The sequence below is a fragment of the Cygnus atratus genome, chromosome 14 (assembly GCF_013377495.2).
Source record: "Cygnus atratus isolate AKBS03 ecotype Queensland, Australia chromosome 14, CAtr_DNAZoo_HiC_assembly, whole genome shotgun sequence".
NCBI lineage: Eukaryota > Metazoa > Chordata > Aves > Anseriformes > Anatidae > Cygnus > Cygnus atratus.
Window position 1 is genome coordinate 3,541,305 of NC_066375.1, and position 22,446 is coordinate 3,563,750.

At 38.3% G+C, this 22,446-nt stretch overlaps 1 protein-coding gene across 15 annotated transcripts in view; it reads right to left on the reverse strand.

Moving 5' to 3' along the window:
• The window catches only part of LOC118254903 (core histone macro-H2A.1), a 46,226-nt gene that overhangs the window by 18,676 nt on the left and 5,104 nt on the right, over positions 1 to 22,446 (reverse strand). For 5 of the 15 annotated variants that reach the window (XM_035560664.2, XM_035560661.2, XM_035560665.1 and 2 more), the window contains 4 exons: positions 19,042 to 19,240; positions 5,188 to 5,294; positions 3,467 to 3,664; positions 1,499 to 1,606 (listed from right to left, as the gene is read on the reverse strand). In XM_035560664.2, coding sequence (XP_035416557.1) covers positions 1,499 to 1,606; positions 3,467 to 3,664; positions 5,188 to 5,294; positions 19,042 to 19,213 — 585 coding nt within the window. In that variant the 5' untranslated portion in view covers positions 19,214 to 19,240. Of the gene's footprint in view, positions 1 to 1,498; positions 1,610 to 3,466; positions 3,665 to 5,187; positions 5,295 to 19,041; positions 19,241 to 20,847; positions 21,017 to 22,446 lie in introns of all 15 variants that reach the window. The other 10 variants (XM_035560663.2, XM_035560655.2, XM_035560657.2 and 7 more) reach the window with 5 other exon arrangements.

A 22,446-nucleotide genomic window follows, 5' to 3' on the forward strand; every position in this document is an offset into this window, starting at 1 on the left:
CCTCACAGGAGCCAAACTGGTTTTCATTTTTCTCTTATTTACATGTACTGTGTTAGAAATACAACCTAACACCTGGCTCTCTCATGTCAATGGAAAAAATGCGGGGCTAACAGACAAAGAACCAGTATGAGGATGGGCACATAGCAGCCCATGTCTTTACAGGGGGCTGCACTCCAAGGGAACGAGAAAGCCAGAAAGTCCATTTCCCAGTACAAGGTACTCACTGGAAAGCTCTCCGACAGACACTGGCTGTGCTCACCACCGCTTAAAGCAGTCCTGGAGTTCACGATTTTCTTCCTCTGAGCCCAACAGCAATGCCCCATTGATTTGTAGGCCAGTCTCGTTAGAACACATTAGTTCTGATTACAGGTTTCCTACGGTAACTAACTACAAAGAGTTCAAAGTCAGGTATAAAACTCTTTCTTACTTGCCTTCTTGAACCAGTAACTTGGTTTATAAGTTTTGGGTTCCAATTTAGTCATCAAAATGTTTTTAAAATTTAGTTCTAAACCACCCCCCGTAGAAGTACTCAAACAGCAAAAAGCCTACCAAAACATAAAAACCTACCAAACCAACAATCTGGCTCTAGCTGCAAATTTAACTGGGAAAAACAAAGTCTTGCAAGAAATAATGTTACTTTCATGCATTTTAAACTTAGTAAGCAAGTTGTGGAAAGGTAAATGGAGAACAACCTCAACACGAAATAAAAACGGGTCAGAGGATACATTCCACAATGGACAAAAATGGTTCATCTTTTATGGCTTACAACACAATGATCTGATTACCGAATGATAGAAGAAAGATGCAGTTTTACTTAATAAAATTTTGTATGGCAAACTAAAGGCAGATTTCAAGATAAAAGACCAAATTAATTTATTGAATTGTCTCTTTAAATGAGTTGTCTCTTTAAACACAAGTATTTGTATTAAACCACCCCATGTCCCAAAGCATATCCACAGGGAAAAAAGGATCATTGACTTATAGCTTTTCATAAAAGCATCATTCATTATTACACAGCATTAACTGTTGTAAAAAAAAAAAAACAAAGCAGAACAAAACACAAAACTACTATAATCAAATGTCTAAAGTAGGGTTTGATTAAAAAATGTAAATCCTTCACAACAGGAATGAAGAGGGATGCCCTTCAGAAGAGCCATTTCATTCTTAAAGTAATTTCACCTTTGGCAAAAGATTAGCAGTTCCAATTATGCCCTCTGTGAATAAGGTGAGATAGATTACAAGCACACAGGCTTTCCTTCTATTTGAATATTTAATTACGTAGGCACATAAAGACTCATTCATGTATTTTTAAAGTGTTCTAGAAGTTGTTTCAGAGAATTTCTTTCTTCAAAAACTAATACCACACACCCCCACGTGTGCTCAATAGGGAAATACCAATTGTGCCTAGACATTTTTGGGGAAAAGGGGGTGGTGGGAGGGGCTATTCCCTAAGCAGCACTGAAAATAGGTATTCATTTATAAAAACGTATAAGCATACCTTCTGGCCAAGAAACAGACTTTTTGTGGACAGGACTGTGAAACCATCTGCAGGAGTTCCCTCTGTTGTACTGTCAGCACTGGCTGATTTGCTCACTTCTCCCTGCTTCTTCTTCCAAAAATGTAGTTAATTAGTTAACTCAAGACTAAGAGAAAAACACTGTTTAATAACACTAAGATATGTGACATGCCATAAATGCTTACCAGGCAATAAAATGCCAGTACAGAAACTGGCATTTGGATTTTATCCTTAAGTCTAAAGTAACTGCTAACAGCTGAAGGAATCAATAACAAAATTGACCTCAAAGTCTGCATATCTCTATATGTGCTTTTCTTGCCTACGATAGTACGCTATTTACGGGACAGTTGTCTTAAGTGTTGAAGGAAAAATACAAACAACCACAAATTTTTAACAGCTTTGTAACGACTTGCGTGCAAAAAAACCCAACCAAACAAAACCCCCTACATATCTATGTGTGGGCAGACGCTCATTCTAAGGTTAAAACTGGCTTGTCAGAGTGCAAATTTTGTCCCTCTGTGAAGGGAGGTGATTACAGGTTTCCCGAACATTTTTAGAAATACGGTTTTGAAATCTGTCTGACCTTAGAGCCAGTGTCAGAAGAATACTTCTACTTTCTACCTGCCTAACAATAAGAAAGAGTGAACAATTTTCTGTCTTGTTTAACCTGATCACTTTCCTTTATCTCCAGTAAAACTGTAGAGGGGGAGTCCCCTCAATCATCATTATTATTTTATTTATTTTTTAACTGAAGTAAAATGATAGGCTTCAGGAATGCATTGATTTACTGAATAAAAATAAAAACATTTTGAAAAAGATGCATCATGAAGATAGTGAATTGACTGTTGCAGTTATCAACTCAAGTGATGCCAAAAATAATTTTCGATAAAACTACTACTTGTGATTTCATATAAATATTTGTTACCTCACCAATATCTATGCTGAAGCTAAAAGCACACCTGAATCACTAAGCAAGCCAACGTTATCCTACTGTTCCTTTCCAAAGTATATAAACTAAATCTGTGGCAGACCAACTGAGATGACTGATGCAAAGGTATGTTGGTGCTTCTAAGAGCTGAAGCCATGCTTTACTTTACATAATTGTTTTCAAAATTAGATTTTCAGGGGTCCTATTTCAGTTCCCCTGGAATTTACTGTTAGCTGAATACCAATATATTAAGCAGACAATACAGTTTATTGTATTGTATGGAAGAAAAACAGAACCCCACAACAGACTTCCTGCTTTTGTAATCAAGCAGGAAAAAAAAATCCAGATTTAGGAAAATTATTAGTGCTTGGTTATTAGAAACACTGAACTTGAGATGTCAGCTACTAGGTGTTCTAAAAGGGAAAATTAAATTCAACAGTTCAAAAAACCGAGTGAAACAATCAGAAGTCTCCAAGTAAACAATAATAGAGACATACAGGATGAATATAGAAGCTTTGTTTGAAGGCAACATTTTCAAATGCACCATCAATTTCAGGTAAAATATATGTACTTTTCTTCCTACTTTCATAACCTACTGCTTTACAATAGTTTTGCAGAAGGAATTATCCTTCACTACACATGCACAAATTAGAAAGATTCTCTACTCCTACAAACTGAAACTAAAAATGGAAAAAAGGCAGTTAAATGTTCTTCCTAGCTTTCTAGCATAAGAAAAATCACATTTTGGTCCTCTTGTTCTCTCACCTCCACACTTCCTTTTGAATTAGTTTAATTTCTTCCTCAGAGTTAAAAACACCAAGTCTAAACACTGAGGAGTCTTGCCTGGCTTGCCTGCCTGTCCTGCAGACCTGTGCTACTTCTTCCACCTACCCTAGGGACTGGGCAGCACTCCTCCTTCGGCATTTGCTTGTGCTGCTACTGAAATCCCTGAACTACCCCACATGATGCTCTCTACAGCTACTATAACCGAGTTTGTGTTTCAAATAAACTGATTACTCTACCTTGGATTTCCTTGCCCCTTTCTTGCCACCTGTTTTCTTTGATACAGTTTTTTTCTGTGATGGAGACTTTGCCTTCTTTGCTGGAGGTGGAGTGATGATGGCTTCCAGTTTTCCTTTTGACCCCCGCTTCTTTGCCAACAGCTCTGGGTGAATATTGGGTAACACTCCACCACTGGCTATGGTGACCCCTTTCAATAGCTAATAAAAAATAAAAGTTGTAGATGACAAATTCCAGCATTTACTCACCAAGAAACAGAAAATGGCATTTACTGCAAATTTTGTAGATTGCCTTGAGTTTTAACCAATTATTGTATGTTTCTCAACATACGTCTTTGAAGAGAGACATGAAACGTGAAATATCAGAAAAAGTTGATAATGTAATAAGGTGCAACTGTAAAGGGAATATATATTCCTCTTGCACATATGCTTGTTACTGTGAACGTCACTTGGGCTCACACAAGAGCTGTTTCTTCATTAAGCTGTGAAGCTATGCAATGAAGACTTACCCAGCTACTAGAAAGCAGGCTGCCCTGCAATGCCCTCATGTCTGTGGCTGGGGCTGCCCTGTTTTTTGAGGAACGGGGCCCCGAAGTCCATGGTACAGGACTGCAATATGTACCATGCTGTGGGCAACACAGTATTACGTCTGTGTTGCTGAATTTTCTTGAGTGGGCATTTTTTTAAAACAGAAATCAGTTCTTAGTAAAAGAAACTTCAAATGGAGGGTAACATTTATACAAATCTCTATACCTGTAAGTCTTTCTTCAAAAAAATCTTTATGTAGTTGAAGAAAAGCAGATCAATACTCAAAAGTGTGCAGTTCATTCAAGCCTTTAAAAGCAGAGGTGAAATAAATCATGTTCTGCATTTAAAACCACTTTAATCCATTTTTTTTAAACATCTAATTGGGACTAATTCAGTATTAGGAAGGATACAAACGGTGATATCAAAGTCCCTCAGGTATTCCCACCTTCTGATTCACGTTTACTGCTCCCTGCTCCCCAACCACAACCCACTGAGGCTCTGAGCTTACAGGAGAATGATGAACGGAAAGTATTAGCAATTTTCAGACAGAAGGAGGATGGTTTGGGGATTTTTTTTTCCTGCTCCATCATGATGCACAGGGTTGGAAAAAGTGTCTTTTTAGGTGTATTTTTACAGCACCTCACACAAAGAGGCATTAATCCTGGCCAGTGCCTCTGGCTGCCACCACAACACTGTAATAATAATGCCTGAATTATTTTTTGGCTAAGTTAGACAACTTGAAATTTGTAAAGGACACAGTCTTGCAAGAGTTCCAGAGCTTTTAATTCTGTGGTTGTCATGACAGACTTCAGTAGGAATGGGATAGGTCCCACTGAGTCCTAAACTGGTTAAGGGGGAGACAAAAACCAACCAAAAAGTATGCACAAGATTTCCACCACTTCTCTACAGAGCTTATAACAATGTTCCAGTCTTTAACAGAAGTGGCTGTAATTGTGCAAGCAAATGTCACACTAGAGCTCCCTTGCATTTTCACACATCTTAAGTGTCCTGAAATACATAATTAAGCTGACTGCTCTAGTTAGCTACATAGCGAGTGTGCTAGTGAGTGAATGAGCTGTTTCCTGGTGGGCTGTTCAATAAGCAGAGGTCTTGAATTACAATTCAGCTATATGGAAAGACAATTTAAAAAGCCCTGAAGGAAATCCTGGCCCTCACACAGTGGGGTTTTTTCTTACCTGATTTAATTCTTCATCATTTGCTACAGCCAACAGGATGTGTCTAGGAGTGACTCGACCCTTCTTGTTGTCCCTTGCTGCATTTCCAGCCAATTCCAGAATTTCCGCTGGGAAAAAAAAAAAAAGAGTAAGCCCCTTTTAATTACATTGTGATCATTAAGAAAAATCAGTATGTGTCATTTAGCATCCAAGCAAAAAAGATATCTGAATCATATATGTTACTCCTGACTGCCACAAAATACCATCAATGAGGCATCTAACCCTAAAATTTTCATTTGCTTTTCTGTGTATAATTGCTGAAGGCAGAATGCGCACCTGAAGACCTGTGGTCTAAACTATATATAATGTTTATATAATATATATATTTGTCCCTTTAAAGCCTTTCCTCTAGATTCTTGACTGCTCAGTGTTCTTCTCAAGATTATTGCGTGTTTATTTCCTGCAATCCCCCTTCTACAAGGGGAAAGAGTACTAGATGTACAAAAGCTACAGTTTTTTCCTCAAACCTGTCACAAATGTGACTTCTGGCTTGCATTGCTTCTACTTTTTTGTTACTGGAGAAGCTCCTGTTCTCAGTTCCTTCTTTGTAACATTATAGAAGCAACGTCCAAGTTAGGGTACTAAGAATACAAACTCCGTTGCTACACTGACTTAATGATTTTCTGTCTCTGAGAAGATGTCCAGAAAAGGTAATTGATAAGTCATGCTTGTTTGCTCCTAGTAAATCATCCTTTTAGAAAAAAATTCCACTCCTGACAAATTATGTTTAACAAGTGTGCATATGACGACTGTTATTGAATTAGAAAAGATTAACTTGCTCTCCTGTAAGGATCCGTGAAGTGCAAGGCTGGAGCTTTACCTGCTAACTTATCTGTCTTCAATTCAACAAGCCTTAGGCAAAGACCAAAATTAATTACAAGGAATTCTGGGGAACAATAAACAAAGATGGCATATGTTTCTCTGACTTTGCAATTACATGCTATTGGTGTCTCCATTATACAAAACCTTTTCATCCTCTGCACAAGCCTGTGTTTCACTATTGCTTTTGGTATACTACCTTCTGTAAACCTGTAAACTTTTGGAGAAAAAGAGAAAAAAAGAAATGAAAATGTCCCCGTATAAGTGTATATATATAAATAAATATATATGTAGGACATGAAAATGTTAAAATTTAACATCAGAACTAGTGTATGAAATTGCTTTCACATTTAACAACTGACTACACCATGAAAGCCCTACCACAAGCTTGCTTTAGAGGCAAATAGAGTAAATTAAGACAGTAATCTTGAAATGAAAGCCTAGAACCAAAGGCCACATCGCCACATGCCTTTACTGCAACACACAGTAAATCTTCAGCAGTACTAGCACAGACTATGGCTTCTCGTTAGACTGAATTTAACATGATTCACCAATTATTTTTCATTGTAAGTCCTACAATAAGCTAGTTATGACACCTACTGTAAAACTTCCAGCTGCTTCTGGATGCTCTGCAGTTGAGTTTCATGGTAGGCCTTCGATATTTTTGTGTTCTTTAAAGCGCACAGTTTACTGTATTACAGGGCAAGACAGAATACAAAACTAAGCCCCCAGAAGTAACTCTTATAACGTTTCATGCTGACAAGAATTACTTTATTTTTAAAGCGGGATTAACAGGGTAAGGTCAACCTGACTACGCTTTCCACACCTCCAAAGAACAGAATTAAGCTGGCATAATCCTTCTCACGTACTTCTTACAAGCCGCAGCTCAGACATTTGAGGTCTAGCTTGCACTTGGCAGAGCACACAGCTGCCTGTAGTGACAGAAGACATTCAGAATCACATTCAGAAGACCCGTGTCACATTCAGAAGGACAAGCTGTGCTCTGGGGTACACCCCGCACATCCCCACTGACCTCAGGAAGCTTCTGTGTCACCGCAATAACATCTCCATCTCTCCAGCGCAGGACTTGTTTTGTTTGCATCTCAGACTTTATTGCTGGCTGCGAAGCAGGGGAAGGATTTGCCACAAACAGCAGCCCACTTTGCAGTTTGCCCCTGCTTCCCCCACCTCCGCTTCTTTACTGCGTCAGGCAGGGCTGAACAGTCGGGCCGTGTTATTCTCTGCAACCGATCAGCATAACTATGCAGACAGGTCATTTCGTAACTAAAGGGCCTAAGAAAGTGTTACGCCTGTAAAGCACAGAGGAATGTTTTATTTGTTCCTCATAAAACTAAAATGTCTGCCCTGTACAGTGGAGAACTGTTCTTCTAAGTGCTAAGCCCTCTTCCTTGGACAGGAAACTCATTTTGAAATTACAGTTTTCTAATGGTCCTTTAGGGAAGTTGAGGTACCCCACTTCCTCTGCAGGAACAGAACGCTTTGCACTGGTGTCGAGGACCACAAAAGAGGAGCTTTGGGAGAGGAGGAGGGCACGGAGGGGGGAATTTTTCCTCTGGCCTTCTCCTCACAGCTCTCCAACAATAACCGAGCACTGCTGGGGCGTGCAGAGAGCAGCAAAACTACGCCAGGTGAACAAATCTGGCCAAAGGGGGACCCTCAAAGGGGCTGACACCAATACAGGCAGCAATGTTTTCATTTATCACTGACAGAGACAAAACTGACCCAAACCCAGCAGATCGGAGCTCTTATAACTGCTGGAAATGAAGACTTTCTGGATCCGGATGGGATCCGAACTACTCGGCTGGAGAGGACGTGCGGCCAACTTTCCTTTCACATCTGTTTTATGCTACTTCAGCTCGAAGCGTTTAAATGGTGTTTCAGCCATGTTTGAAACCAATCTTAAATTAGATGAAAATCTAGCTTGCTCTGTAAGGGAGAATCACTTTTCAGAATAATCTCTCTGGATTTAGGCGTGTAGCTGAAAGAGGAGAAGGTGGAAAAAGGTATTTAAAATTGAGATTGGACCTGAATTCTCTGGTCAGACCCTTCTTTGGGGCAGCTTTGGAAGTTCCCTTCTACCAGGTTCAAAGCTTTGAGTCAAGAAAGAGTTGTTTCCTTAAAGGTCATCTTACAACACTGGGAAGAAGTGTGCAGCATCCCTGGACAGAGAGCATCATTAGACTGGGACACAGGCAGTCAAATGGAGGGCCTAATGCATTGATTTTTTTTTCTTCTCTCTATATATTTAATACCGTAGCAAGTTTAATGATTTAATTACATCTAAGTTTGCGATTTATAAACACAAACCAATTTAAGTCTGTCTGAATATGTAAACAAGTAAATATCAATTTACGAGAATTCACAACAAATTGATATTCAAAACTCAACTCATGCAACTGAACAAAGTTGAGATAGAAAGCTTTGCTTTTGTCAAAGTAAAAAAGTCTTAAGAGCTTCCATGACGTCAGGATTCACTTGGCACGTACACATCCAGCCAGAAGACCAAAACAATATAATTTTTAAAAAATGAGGGCTCACTAAAAGGATGCAAGTAAGTTGTACAATGTCTATTCCACTCCTTCCATATATTTACTCCACACTAGGGAATAATTATACCACCACCACTCAAGCAAGAGGCAGCTATAAGACACTTTACAGAAGATTCTTTTTAACGTGTTTTTTATATTTGAAGAAAATAAAAACATATTTCAATATTATAAGCTTTTGTAAGTACATTTCTTTGATTTTTACTTATTGAAATCTCAGGTTAACTAGAAGAGATACTCTTCATGTTTGACTTACAAATGACTTTTTCTGTGCTATTAAGTATATTTCAAAAAAGCAGAACAATATGTATTGCTTTAACTGCAAATATAAGAAAAAGTTGAGTGAAAAGCTGTGGAAAGCATATAATTAGGAAAGAAATAACTAAGTAGGAATGTAATGTCAGCATGTGATAGATTCCCATATGAATTACTTCTACGTTGCAAGTATAAACACACTAGTTTGATTCAAAATACACAATTATAGTTAATATTTTTCTTTTCCATCTTTAAAAGAAATGGTTAAAGTAGGAAGAAAATCTTATGTTAGGAAATTTTCTCTTAAAAATTAACGTATACAAAATTGTCATCAATAATAAATGAAAAAATCCTTTGCAACGTTTGGAACTAGGCAAATGGATATTGGTAACCAAAACTGGTCTAAGCCTGTTCTCAGCACTTGAGCATTTTTTTTTCTCCTGAGCTGTTTAAAATTCAGTTAAACATTTTAAAAGGAGAAAAGAAAACAGGTTGTGTATCTCTGTACTGAAGCGTGAGATAAGACCACAGGAAAAGCTGTTCAAGGCATTTCCTACTCAAACATAAGCAAGAAGTGTTAGAAGTCTCCATAGTTACCTCATCCTAAAGCAAATTTCCAGAACAGGTTCCTCATCCTTTACTTGGAGACTTCTCTCCTCTGATCATCTCTTGGACATCCCACAAAGTTCCCAGTTCCACTATCTGTATTTGCCTATTTCACAGTGGTACTGCTGTGCCTTGAGTACCATTGCTTTGGTGTTTCACAACACTTGCAGATTCTGGGACAAGAACTCAACAATGAGGTTAAAATAAAGCAAATTACTATTAGACATAAATAAAGCAGGCACAGTACGAACTGCAGACCTATATGGAAACAAAAGTAAATGCATTCTTCTCCCACTTACATAGAACACACCAGTTCGTTCATCCTAATTTTCAAAGTATTACTGGTCATTACTGACTAAAAAGCTTAAATGACAAAGCCTTCAGCTTAGCACGCATTGTAGGCTGTATTACTTCCTAAATGTAAATGCTCAATTCAATCTGGTCTGAGTTCATCCCAAAATTATTATTTTATTTTTTTTTTGGTTTACGTCTCGAGCTAAAACACCACTGTTTGCATCGAATCCCTTTGTCCACCTTTTCTTCTGGGAGATGAAATCATAGCTTTGAAAATTAAGCTCTTAACAACTAACAGGTGACGTGTTGACACAAAGCCAATTTCTGAGCACAAAAGTTCCAACAAGGAACAAGTCTGGGGTTTCTAAAAAATTTTGAAGCCTCTCCTCAAAATAAAATTGAGAGCAATATCCAGAAATGAAAGCAAAATGAATGTTGATACAATTCCATTGAGAAAATGTGCATTTACTACAAAGCCAGCTACATGACAAGGAGTCTGTTTATTGTACTTTAAATTAATCATCCTTCCATCAGCGTTTTATTGACTTCAGAATCATTTTACATGATTCCGGAAGGTTTTAACCCAATCAACCCCAATCAACCAAGATTGTTAAGAGTTTCCTGCATTCTTCTCTCTGTGTATTCCACCCAATCCCCCTGGAATCTGCAGTCCTAACAGTGAAGGCAGAATCATTTAATAACACTTTCCCTCGTATGCATTCCAGTAAAACAGTTCTCAGCCTCGGTTCAAAGTCATGGAAATTTGATGCAGTGAAAATCAATTCAAGAAATTTTACTGCTTTGAACAAGCCTTGATGAAACCTCAATTCTCAACAGAGCAATCATTCTCTTAGGATGCGATAAAAAAAAATCACTTCAGTTTTTAGTCTCTGAGCTGTATCAAAACTAGGCCCCTCGAAGGAGAAACTGTTAACTTTGCCAAGTTATTGTAAGTTTTGCTTTTCTGTGAGGCAGATGACAGACTGCTGTTTACATAAAATCCAAGTTCAGGCCACAAAAGCCACTTCCACTTAGAGCCTTCTGATCTGACTCACACTTCTTTTGAGCTCTTTTCTCATTTCCACACTTTAATACAATCTGTTACTTTTTTCTTTTTTTTTTTTTTTTGGTAGGAGATCTAAAGCTATTTAACTTCCTAATTTTTTAAAAAAATTCTTGGTTAAATATTGATCTGTAAAATGTATGAGTTCACTTTTTGATGAAACTTGAAAATGAACCTAAATCTCAAATGAACGTAAATCTCAAATGTTATTTATTATAACAGTCACACTGAGTACTAATTTAAAAAGTGATAGCCTATTTCTTCTCCACTGACTTAAAGAATCCTATCCAACTCAAATTAACCCTTTTGTTTCTGTGGAGTTTCCTCTACCCAGCATTTTACACTTTGCTGTTACTCCTAACAGTTTACATATGTTTTAGAAAGACACTCAAACATGATTAATTTAACTGCTGCCAGACGTCACTTGATCAAATGCAGCACGTATGCTCTGGTCTGGCTGTTACAGAGTGCAGGAGACTACTGATGTCTTCAGACTTGGTCCTCGCTTAGTCTCTGACCTTTGCGGGCACATGTTAGGAATCTGCATATCCAAACGTTAAAGTGGCAGCTGACAATCATCTACTGACACTCGGTGAACATTAATAATGTTATTAAGCAAAAAGGAGGAGAGGACTTCATCTTGAAATTCTGGATTTTACTCAAGCGACTCCAAACCCTGGGCAGAAGAGAGGAATGGTTCCGTATAGCAAGGGTGTGTGCAGCCATGCCCACGTAAAGAGAAGAAAAGCATCCAAGTCACTGTCAAGGGCTCTACAAAACAACGAGCTGACGCAATCCATATATGCTGTGCTCTCGTTTTTTGCAGTGTAGTCATTTCAACAAGATCTGGCAGATGGTGATAATGGTTGTATTAGACACCGCCTCTGACAGCAGAGGAAGTAGGTTTCCAAATTTATTATCGAAAATACTACGACTCATTAAATTGTTGTCGCTAAGTCCTTCCGCCACTCCAAGTCTTTGTTTTTTGTACCGAGATGGCAATGGAAGTCATAATAAATACATGTATCTGCACACAAATAAAAATTATTTAGAAGAAAAACAGTTACAAGTATTTTTGTAGAGGAGAGACTATACAGAATATTCAACTTTTTTTTTTTTTTTAAATCTATGCCTGGAGAATATATCGTGTAAAATGTTCCATTACTTTGAGTGTTCAAGGGTAGTCTAATCTAGCTATAATTTCATCAGAGCAAAAAAATGCATCTAACCTGATAACCTGTCCCCTGCCAGTGCCCAACTGCAGATTCTTCAGAGGACTAAAGGAAAAGGCAAACTTAAAATGCTGTTTTTTAAGAACTCTACAAGACATCTGCAGCTTAGGGGCTTCTGAAGCTAGAAATGCTATCTTCATGTGTATCCCCCAATGGAATTTATTTCGATGGATGTGTCTAATTGTTTTCTGCAACCATTCAAATTTCTGGAATCCATAACATCTTGCAATAACAAGCCTCACTACATCAGAGACATTTTTGTAATTTGGAGGAGAAGTACCTCCTGTTTATTTAAAAAATACTCTCTTTCACTGCAGAACCCCTAAATTTATTTCTTCCCCGAGGAAGTTTATGTCAAGGACAGAGCATTTCGTCTGACTGCACCTAGCAATCTATATGGAATTTCATCCCTGAAAGAAAATTAGGGATAAATACAGTGTGGAAAAGAACACTGAAGACCCAAGGCAAACACAATCTGACCAGAGTTCAGGCACTCTTATATAATCCCTACAGAAAAAAATATTAAAAAAAAAAAGCATTCTTACAATACTTGATGAAAGAACCTCTAAACTTTGAAAAAAGCTGAGGAAAAAAACTAGCTCTTACCTGTGATGTCACAAAAAAACCAGCTCTGACATATTCAAGTGAAAATTAATATTACTCTTTTAAACTCTCCATCAAAGTTTATAAAAGTCTGCTGCTATACATAGCTGAAAACCTGTTTCATAGCCCTGAGCCAGGATCCCTTCAAATTCTGAACTCCCATATAAATTCCAACCCTGCAGATTAGCTGCTTGCAACTGAACTGCTGTTATATGCCACGGACATTCAAGAACACAAAATAATAGCACTCGTTCTGAGGACAGAATAAAAAAACATATCATGAACTAATGAAAGCATTTACATGCATGGCTGTAATGTCTAAAAGGTTAGAAACACCACATGTATTTTATTTCAGTGTGCTATTACTGCTAATTTCTCGCAGCAATATCCTGTATTACTTCATGTGTTCTACAAGGTGGGGTTAACAAGGATTTCACGTCAGAGAAGGAAGGCCAGAAGGAATGACCAACGATGCTATCAGCTCTCTTGTCTAACGGGACGATGGCAGTTAACCCCCGTTCTTTCCACTGAAATTGTAATACACATTTCTTAGAAGACAAATCCAACATACATTTTAAAATTGCCTACAACAGAAGGAATTTATCAATGGTAAAGTACAGCTTTTAAATTACATATTTCATTTCTCATCTAGTATTAGGCCCATTTCAACCCTCACACGGAATTTCTGTTGGGGTGTTCTTCAGTCTAGCAGGAATTTTCTGCAACACCCTTTCCCCTTATACACTTTTGAACAATGACTGCACCGCTATTAAATTGAACAGTAACTTATAGTTGGAACTTAGGCAAATAAAGAGATGTAATATTACTAGAGTAGAGAGAAAATATATAATTCTATATCTAAGAATATTAAAACGTAACTTGAATTTAACAGTTATCAATGGGATAAAGTTATTCATGATCAAGATGTAAAAACAAAAAAGCCCCAACAACCCTAACCTACCATTGTGTACGTTATCTCAATATGACACATCACAATGCAAATTTTGATATTTACCCTTCTGAAATAAATATCTATACTGGCTAATCAGTATGCATTGCGAGGGCTTTTGTTATGTAAAAATGCTTTCAGTTATTGTTTCTCATCAAGCCTGATCTGTGAGGCTTGGAGAATACAGTGGGACCCTGACCTGGCAAGTCATTTTGTGTAAACTCAGCTTCTGTAACTAGAAGAGCCAGCGAAATTTATGAGACTACAAGTCAAGACAGGCACATGCTTAAGTGTTTACAGGGCTGGAGCCAAGGCAAGTCTTATCAGTGAAAGAAAACTCCTCATTTACATACATCTGAAGCAGACTAATTCATGCCTTTATTAGTTCAGGAAGAAAGTTAGCCGCTCAAATGATAACAGTGCAAAGTTTTAAATCTAAAGTGGCATTTCTTAAAAGCATAGCTGTGAATCCCACCTCTGTTAAGAAAATGACTCAAGCCTTATGTAAAAGAGGAATTTTACAAAGGAGCTTTCTATAATGGTATTTTTCAAAGGTCTCTGCGACCCTGCTGTATTTTAGGCCCAGTATTAATCCATGTTAAAAACACCCTGCATCTGAAGAGGTAGTTTCATGCTTGCTTAAATAGAGCATGGGTCCTACAAGCCCCTTAATTTACTTTAAACCTCTTCTGGGACACAGTTTGTGGCACAACACTGTAATAGGGATTAGCGTTTCTAAAGCTGCCTGTTTAAATAGAAGAAATGTATCCTGGTAGTGAATACATTTCAACTGTATCAAATAGATACTGTCAATTAACTCCCTTCTTAAATTTCATTACTCCCTAAAGACCACTATTATGTTGTCTCAAAATGCCTGGAACTTCAATCTGCTTTTAACCTGATGTCTTGTTTTTTAGTGTGGCCCTCTGAGCTACCCCTCTGCCTCAAAGCAGTTCAGCTTTACTTCTGCTTTGACAAACAGGGCAAATCATTGTTTTCCTCTGTGACCCTGTAAAAATGTTCAGCAGCGAGCAGAACACGAGAGGTGAACAGCAGTTCAAGCTGATTAGCTTGCACGTTGGAAAGTGAGCATCTGAAGCGAGCAGTTAAACTTACTGCATTCGGGAAGGACTTTCATTTTGCAGCCAATCAGCAGCTGGCCTAAGAAAGTTTTCCACATCGAAAATTAATCAAGATGAAAATGCAACGAACTGAGCTCCAGCACATGAACCTCCATTAAAGGATTCTGGTGACATCAGAAAGCCTGAAAACAAAAACTCGGGTAAGCACCAGAATGCCTCAGACGCGATTCTAACCCTGGGTCCGAAAAGGTGTTTAGTTTACATTTTGACAAAATACATGATCAACAATACACAATGGGCAATAAAATCCCACTGGAAAAAAAGTCTAATGGAGAAAACAGACATTTTTCTCCTACCTTACTTCAGTAAGTACAGAACAAGTATAAATCAAAGTCTTATTTCTTCTGTATTTCTGTTCTCCTGCTGTTTTATAAACTTCTCCTTCTCCTTATTTGCTATGACATTTTGGCAAATGAAAATTATTTACAGCATAGAGAAAGCGACTGGGGGCAGGGGAAGCAGAAATCGCTTGCAGGCCTGGTTCTCGCTACCTCTAAACATACTAAAGAGAATCTTTTTTTCCCAAGGGCAAACGAGTGTCTTTTAGTGAGTAAGAGAGTTTGGACTATGCTGTAACCTCTGCAAGCTATAGATCTGAAGGAAAGATAGCTGTTTACTTGTAGGGCTGGATCAGTTCTGCCAAATAAAAACCATACAACATCATCAGAGCAGCTGCAATGCCCCAAATGAAGTCTGACCTCTTGACTGACTCAGTATTGTATTTGATATTAACTGATATGCACTACTTTGCAGAGAAAATAAGGAGTGGATGTAGTTTACCAAACTACACCTATGGGGAGATATAGAAGCAATGAACAATTGTAAGGAAAGTACCACAATAAGGAAAGACGACAGATGGAACTAGTAACACTGAACTTCTTGCCAGTTTAAACTAGTTAATAATGCTTAAGACTAGTTCTATAGCATAAGCAGAAACTAGTCAATTATTCTGACTATGTCGTCTCTCTACAAGATAGGCAGCACTGTATGAACTGTTACTGCCAAGAAGAAATAAGAACCATACATTTTAGTTCATCACCCACACTACTCCTCCGGAGTAAAGAAAGGAAGTATGTCCACTTGCTTCAATGCCGGTACAACACAAATATGCATGGCACAGCAAACATGAAAAGTTTTTAGTTCACAGCAACTGAAGCAGCCAAACTAATTTGCGTGCTAAAACAGCACACATTCCTTCTCTTGGAGCTATACAGTACACAAACGTGCTAACAAAAGCATGAGGAGAACACAAATATAGTTTGAAAAGCACTTCGTTGAGCAGAGACTGAAGAAGGGCTTAAAGTCCAAACAGACCCACACACTACAAGAAGTTACCGAGTGTGTATTTTCACTTTTTGATGAATAGCAGTGTATATATGGTAACAGGAAGTTACCTTCAAAGTAAGAAGCAGATAAAGTCATACCCACAGATGGATCCAGAACAGAACTGTAAGTCTGAACAGCTGGAAGCGTTATAAAAGTTCAAATCCCAAGCTGAATCAAAAAAAATCCCAGATCTGAGCACATTATGGCCTAATTTCAGATTTACATTCAGAGTTAAACTTTCGCACAGGCCAGCAAAATTTAGCACCTCATCTTCTAAAGGATTAAAGCCAGTGCCATATTCTGTACACACATGAACTAGTTTTCAAACCTTAGGTTTCTTCCTATTAGGTCACGTTTCTGTCATTTCCCTTCCCAGTCTTTTCTAAAGATCTTCTTTCCTGCAACTGCTTTTGATATTTTATGTTTCTCCTCTCCTTCCTGGATGCACAGGATTGCTTTTTTGATTCAGCCAGTTTATTATACCACTTTGCATGGTCTCATTTCTATTAGGTCACATTCCTCCTTTTATTTTGAAAAGGTTCAAACGCTTTCATTTAGCCTCAGATCAGGTGCTGACATGAGCATCTTTGAAAACTCTCCCATAAAAAAGTAAAGATTTCTCAGGTTTCCTGAAATAATAATCGCCAAGAAGTTAAAAAATAAAATAACACCACACAGAAGGAAAATCTCTAGAGCATCCCATTTCCAGGAAGTATTTCTGAATCACACTGAAAATGATGAGTTACTTGAAGTTCAGAAAATATACTCATTATTAAAGGTTAATAGATTATGCTATATAGAGTGTAAAAGACTTAAAGAACGGTGGAAAAAAGTCACCAGACTGAAACAGTCATAAAACAAAACCATTACTAACTCGATAAGGAAAAAGAGTGTTTATGTTTTTGAGATGCATCTATGTATAAAATGAAAGAAAATCCTGAAATGCAGGATCCTAGGACTATCTACCTAACCTTTTTTTTTTTGGGGGGGGGGGGAACAGCAATACGAAAACCTTAAAAGTGTTCTGAAGGAGAAGAAAGGAGGTACTTTCCCCCCATAGCTTTCCTCCCTCTTCCCCCTCGCCCCTTTTTCTATTTCCTGACAGAGTGATGGGTATAAATTTATTTATTTTAAATCTCAACCAGTTTCCAAGGATGCATGGCAGTTAAAGAAACACCTCTATTTCCCCAGCCTATTCCCTGCTGCCTAAACTATCACTGCTTGAGAAAACCTTTAAATCAAAGAGTTAACCAATAACATGTGCTGCTCATTAGCTGTGCCTTGAGCTCACCTGTACTGTTCTGTTTCTTTAAAAGGGCAGCATTCAAAGCCCCATTCACCCCAAGAAGCATTTTATTTGAGTTGTTATTGCTCTAAGCAGGAACCTAGCTGAAGGAAATGTTAATTTTTAAGGCCATCTATGAAGTTTAAAAGCATTCTTTTAAAGAAAAGGCTCAAATAAATAAAACCGTGAGCACGAACAAGCGAAGAGAAAAGTCTGATGGCTTAGAAAATTCAATAATGTAATATAAATACCTTACAGAAATCAAGCACTCTTAATTTTTCTCTGATGTTACCAATCTTCATCTTTAGGGTTGGAAGCTTTATAGAAAACAAGCCTATTTCTATCCTTCATTGTCAATATATATTATGAGGCGTATCTAAAATTGCCTTAGATGTGTATGATCACAGCTGTCAGACTCAGGTCACATGTTATATATACTACATGCTTTGCTCAGATCAAAGTAAAAAAAAAAAAAACCCACAACTGATTACAGCTTAAAGACCACTATCCCCTGAAACACTTGCATCTGTTGCAACCAGAACACTGAAATAAGCAAATGCACTGTACACAGAACTTCTTTATGAGACATGAGATCCAATACAAGCTTTTTTTGGTAGCCATGCTAATAGAACCTGTCTCCCAACACTCACCCATTTAGCACTTGTGCATTTTGCTAAATCCCTAGCTTACAGGTACATGTTTGCAAGTCAGTCTGGCCATGTGAATGCAACCTGAATTGATCCTTCATTCTTGTCCATTTTATTCCGGAAAAAAAATGGTACTGCAAAAAGTCCATATGTTGATGCTATTGCAGTTGGGGTTCATTTTCCTTCAGAAGAGTACTTTATATGCTGTTTTGTGGGGTAAATTTGCAATGTCATAAGTCTTGTATGAGCAAAGAATTGCTATGTAATGCTCTTTACTTGCATATCTTGTTGAGTATGTCTTTGGACAAAGCACTTTCTTCTATTGAATTTTCTTTCTAAACAGAGGACAAAATACTTTCAGCCTCCAAGACGGCATTGTTAAGATGGGATAATCATTTAAGGTGTTCTCATTCTGTTGTGAAGACAGAAACAGAAAAATGACTACAACCAAGAGCAATTAAGCTATGCTGATCTGTGGCAGATGAACAGTGTGCGTTTACACACAGACCCCATCAAACTGCAAAGGGCCTACATAGTCTCAAAAATAATCTGTAAATTGAGGAAAAATGCTTAAACACCACTGTAAGCAACCTGAGCCCTGTGTAAACACTGAGAAGCTCTCTATTTAAAAGGAACGTATTCCCGTATCGACGATTATAACCCAAACAAAGCCACGAGGCACAAAATCAGAGCAGGAAGGGGACTGCAACACTAAAGGCCTAGTCCATACTTAATGTCAGTATGGATCCTTCTGACTGCCTATGTGGAAAAGAGTGTTTACAACAGGTCAAAGCAAATCAAATACTGCAATGCACAAAAGCCATCAAAACTCTGAGGCAGGGGTAGCTGTACCTTGGTTTTGACTAAGATGCACGAACAACATGGCACTTAAGTCAGCGGTAACTTTTTATTTAGTCGTCTATAAATCAAAGGATCTGTTAATGCTTTTCCATTAGCATAGTGTGCAAATTCAGTTTATGTTATTTCTTGAACTTTTGCTATTTTCACATTGTTCTGCAAAACCTACCAGTCAGATATTCCAGTACAGCAGCCATGTACACTGGAGCACCTACACCAATTCTGTACTTCGGGTGGCCTTTCTTAATATAACGCAGCATTCTTCCAACAGGGAATATGACCCCAGCCTTTGCAGAGCGCGAAGTCTTGGTTGACTTCTTTTTCCCACCCCTGCTGGACATTTTGGCTGTGTTGGGTCTGGAACAACACTATATATTAGGGAAAAGAAAAAGATAAAAGGTTATCAATAAGGAATACAATATTTAAATGATTTCAAGCGGTAATCAGAGAAGCAGCTTCATATAAATTGGCTTTGGAATTACTTTTCTGAAATTCCTAACGTGTTAAAACTGGCACCATTAGTGGAGCAAAGTGTGATAACCACCTAAGATGTAAAACAGAACTTTAGCATGAAAGCAGAGGATGCTTTCTGCAGGGAGAACTGTCATGAATCTCTGCTCTCCTGGAAAAACTGTTGATTTGGCATTTGAACATCCACGGTAGGACTGTTATACTCACGAATAATTATGTTTCCAACTAGGAAACCATATCCACACTAAGACTCTCGTACATTTTATCTTCCTTAAAAACACAAATTTTCAGGACTGTGTGGATTTACAGAACACAGACCCATGCATGGTAAACTACATCTCCTGTAAACTAAACGTGTGTTTTAGAAAGACCTGAAATGAACCCCTTGAGATTCGAACCTACCAGCATCCAGCTATCTCCATGCTGAAGTTAATCAGATTCCTAGATGGCACGTTGCAGCAGTATGACCTTCTGTCTGCTATCTTTCCCTAATATAACAGTAGTCTAAACACCCAGCAGCTATCTGACAACTGCATCTCAGTTTATCTCTGTGAAGAAACCTGCTGCTGATACAGCTGTCAAATATTTTTCTCTCTCTTTGATTTCCGCTCAGGCTGTAAAATAGAAGCTGGCACACCCAAAGAGGTGGAGAGTTTGCAGACTCTCAAAGTGTCTTTGAAGGTTTAGGCAACGCACTGGGGTTTGAAATTAACTCAGTGGGAAGGACACTGTTCTCCCCCTCCCTCCCTCCAGCATGTCTGAACTCTAGGAAAACCAGCGGTATACACCAGTGATACATCCCGGCTCTTTCCTGGATGCCCAAATTTTACCTGATATGAATGCAAAGTTGTTGCTGTGTTTATATACTCAGCAGAAGCTCTCCAAGCCTGCTTTCCCATCACAGCAGTTAGTTCTTTCCTTCCCTTTCTATTTTTTTCCTCATGTTTATGCTGAATTCTCTCCTTCTCCATATGAACTTAACCGTATTTGCCAACCATCTGAATCCGTGATTGCATGAACTCAGAATTAGGCAAAACAGGTTCACCAACTCTAATTTTGCAACTACTGATCTGTACTGACATGTCCTGGAGTCTTTTAAACCTCAGTGAGTCACTGAGATACAGACTACTTAAGTATCAAATCAAGACCACTCAGGATAAAAGAAATTTACGAATTAAACATTTATTTTCCTTTCCACCTCCACACTTTACTCATCAAGGACTCTGTAACTGCATAGCACATTAAGTAAGATAAATGCAACAAGTTTATGGCTTGTTAAAGGTAAACAGAACAATCCCACCTTCTTAGCTCAGACAGAAGTCAGGCTACGTTTATGAAAGTGACGTCAAAAACCAGACAGGAAACTGGAAGTAGGAAGCCATCAAAAGCCCTGCTTCCCCTTTCCTTCACTGCGAACTCGGCTCTAACAGCTCACACTCTGTAAGAGGACATTTTCTTCCCTAGAGAAACCTCCTAAACTGGAGCCCACAGCTGGTTTACAAACCTTTCAATTTAGCTGCATTTTGTCATCTTGCTAGCTCTGCCATTGTTCCGAGAATGGCTGGGTGGGGCTTTCACTTGGCTACGGGCTCGCTGCCTGCAAATTCTTATGGTCCATGCTCCATTTTCATCAGCGCTACAGATGTTTAATCTCACAAATGTTAAGAAGTTCACTGAAGTTAAGCAAGAGAGAAAATGGGCATGAGAAACAGCTGTGCTTCTAGCTTCACCTGTAATTCCTTTGTTTTGTAACTGATAGGTGAATGAGAAAAATCAGATTTTTTCCAAGGAAAACCTGCAAGCTTTAAATGGTAAATTTATATTAACCATTTGTAATTGAATTTTAGCTGTCACAATAAAGTACATTTTGTAACACATAACACTTCTAAGAACAGGTCATTAATTCCTTGTGGAAATCCATTTGATTTCCACAGCTATAGCAAGGATCCTGATGTGCAGAACAGGGCAGCTTGGGGAAGGAAAAGCTGAAACTGAACGCCCTGTGTTCATTACAGATCTGACCTCCTAACTGGTATGAGCCTGAGAATCGGGATGGGAACAATTAAATAATCTACTCGCACTTCTACTGAGGGGAAAATAAAGGAAGAAACAATTAAATTCAGTAGAGATGTTGAAAAAGGAACATATTTGTTCTGGACTGCCTATTTTCCCAAAAATCAGGATACAGAACTTGCACAGTCCATGTAGAAGGAAGATGGGAAAGGAGTAGAAAAAGGAAGCAAATAATGGAGAAGTTCTGGGGCTTCTTGTCTCCCCTGAGCTGAGCAATTGGATCAGGTCTTTGAGAGTGACACAGATGTGAGCTCTCACAAAGCCTCTCCTCAGACAGCTGTGGTCTTGATCTATGGAATGCAGCTCACTGAGTTTATGGGATGGTCAGGCTAGCTGGAAGACAATATGGAAGTCCTTATTTCCTGATGTCGTCTTTTTTTTGGTCTTCCCTTGGGAGAACGTCATCCACCCGTGAGCTGCTACAACATTTGGATCAAAGCATGAGTAAAATACGGGGTGATATAGAATTATTGCCAGAGTAGCTTTGAAGGAGCTGCAGTAAGTACAGCTCACCCAACCTAAAAATCCAAATGGAAGACATACATGGATGGCCACGCTGTAACTGGCAACAGAAGGAGATGAAAGAGCGCTGCCCTTTCATTTTCAGTTCCAAGACAATGATTATTCATAAAGTAAGGGAAGCAGTTCCTTCATATGTAGAAGCAAACAGTTACCGTGAATCACTGTCCCTGGATAAATATCATCTACTCAGAGTGATGCTAAGTTTGTTGTTGACATACTGCCAACTGTCTTTGGTCATGCTCAACCAGTCTCCCTTATCGGGCTGGAGCATTACACTTTGCTTTTAGTTTCCATCATATTCGGAGATCAGGAAGCGTTCTCCCCTTTAATGTACTATTTTCTACTTAATACCTTCAAGTTTCCTAGCATCTTTAACTATCTAACACCTACCCATATATAAAATCATATTTTTTTTCTTGCATAAAAAGATTATTTTACCTCTTCTGCAAAATCTAGAGGTTCATTTCCCCTTTTATTTTATACTGCTGGTCACATTCCTCTCAATACT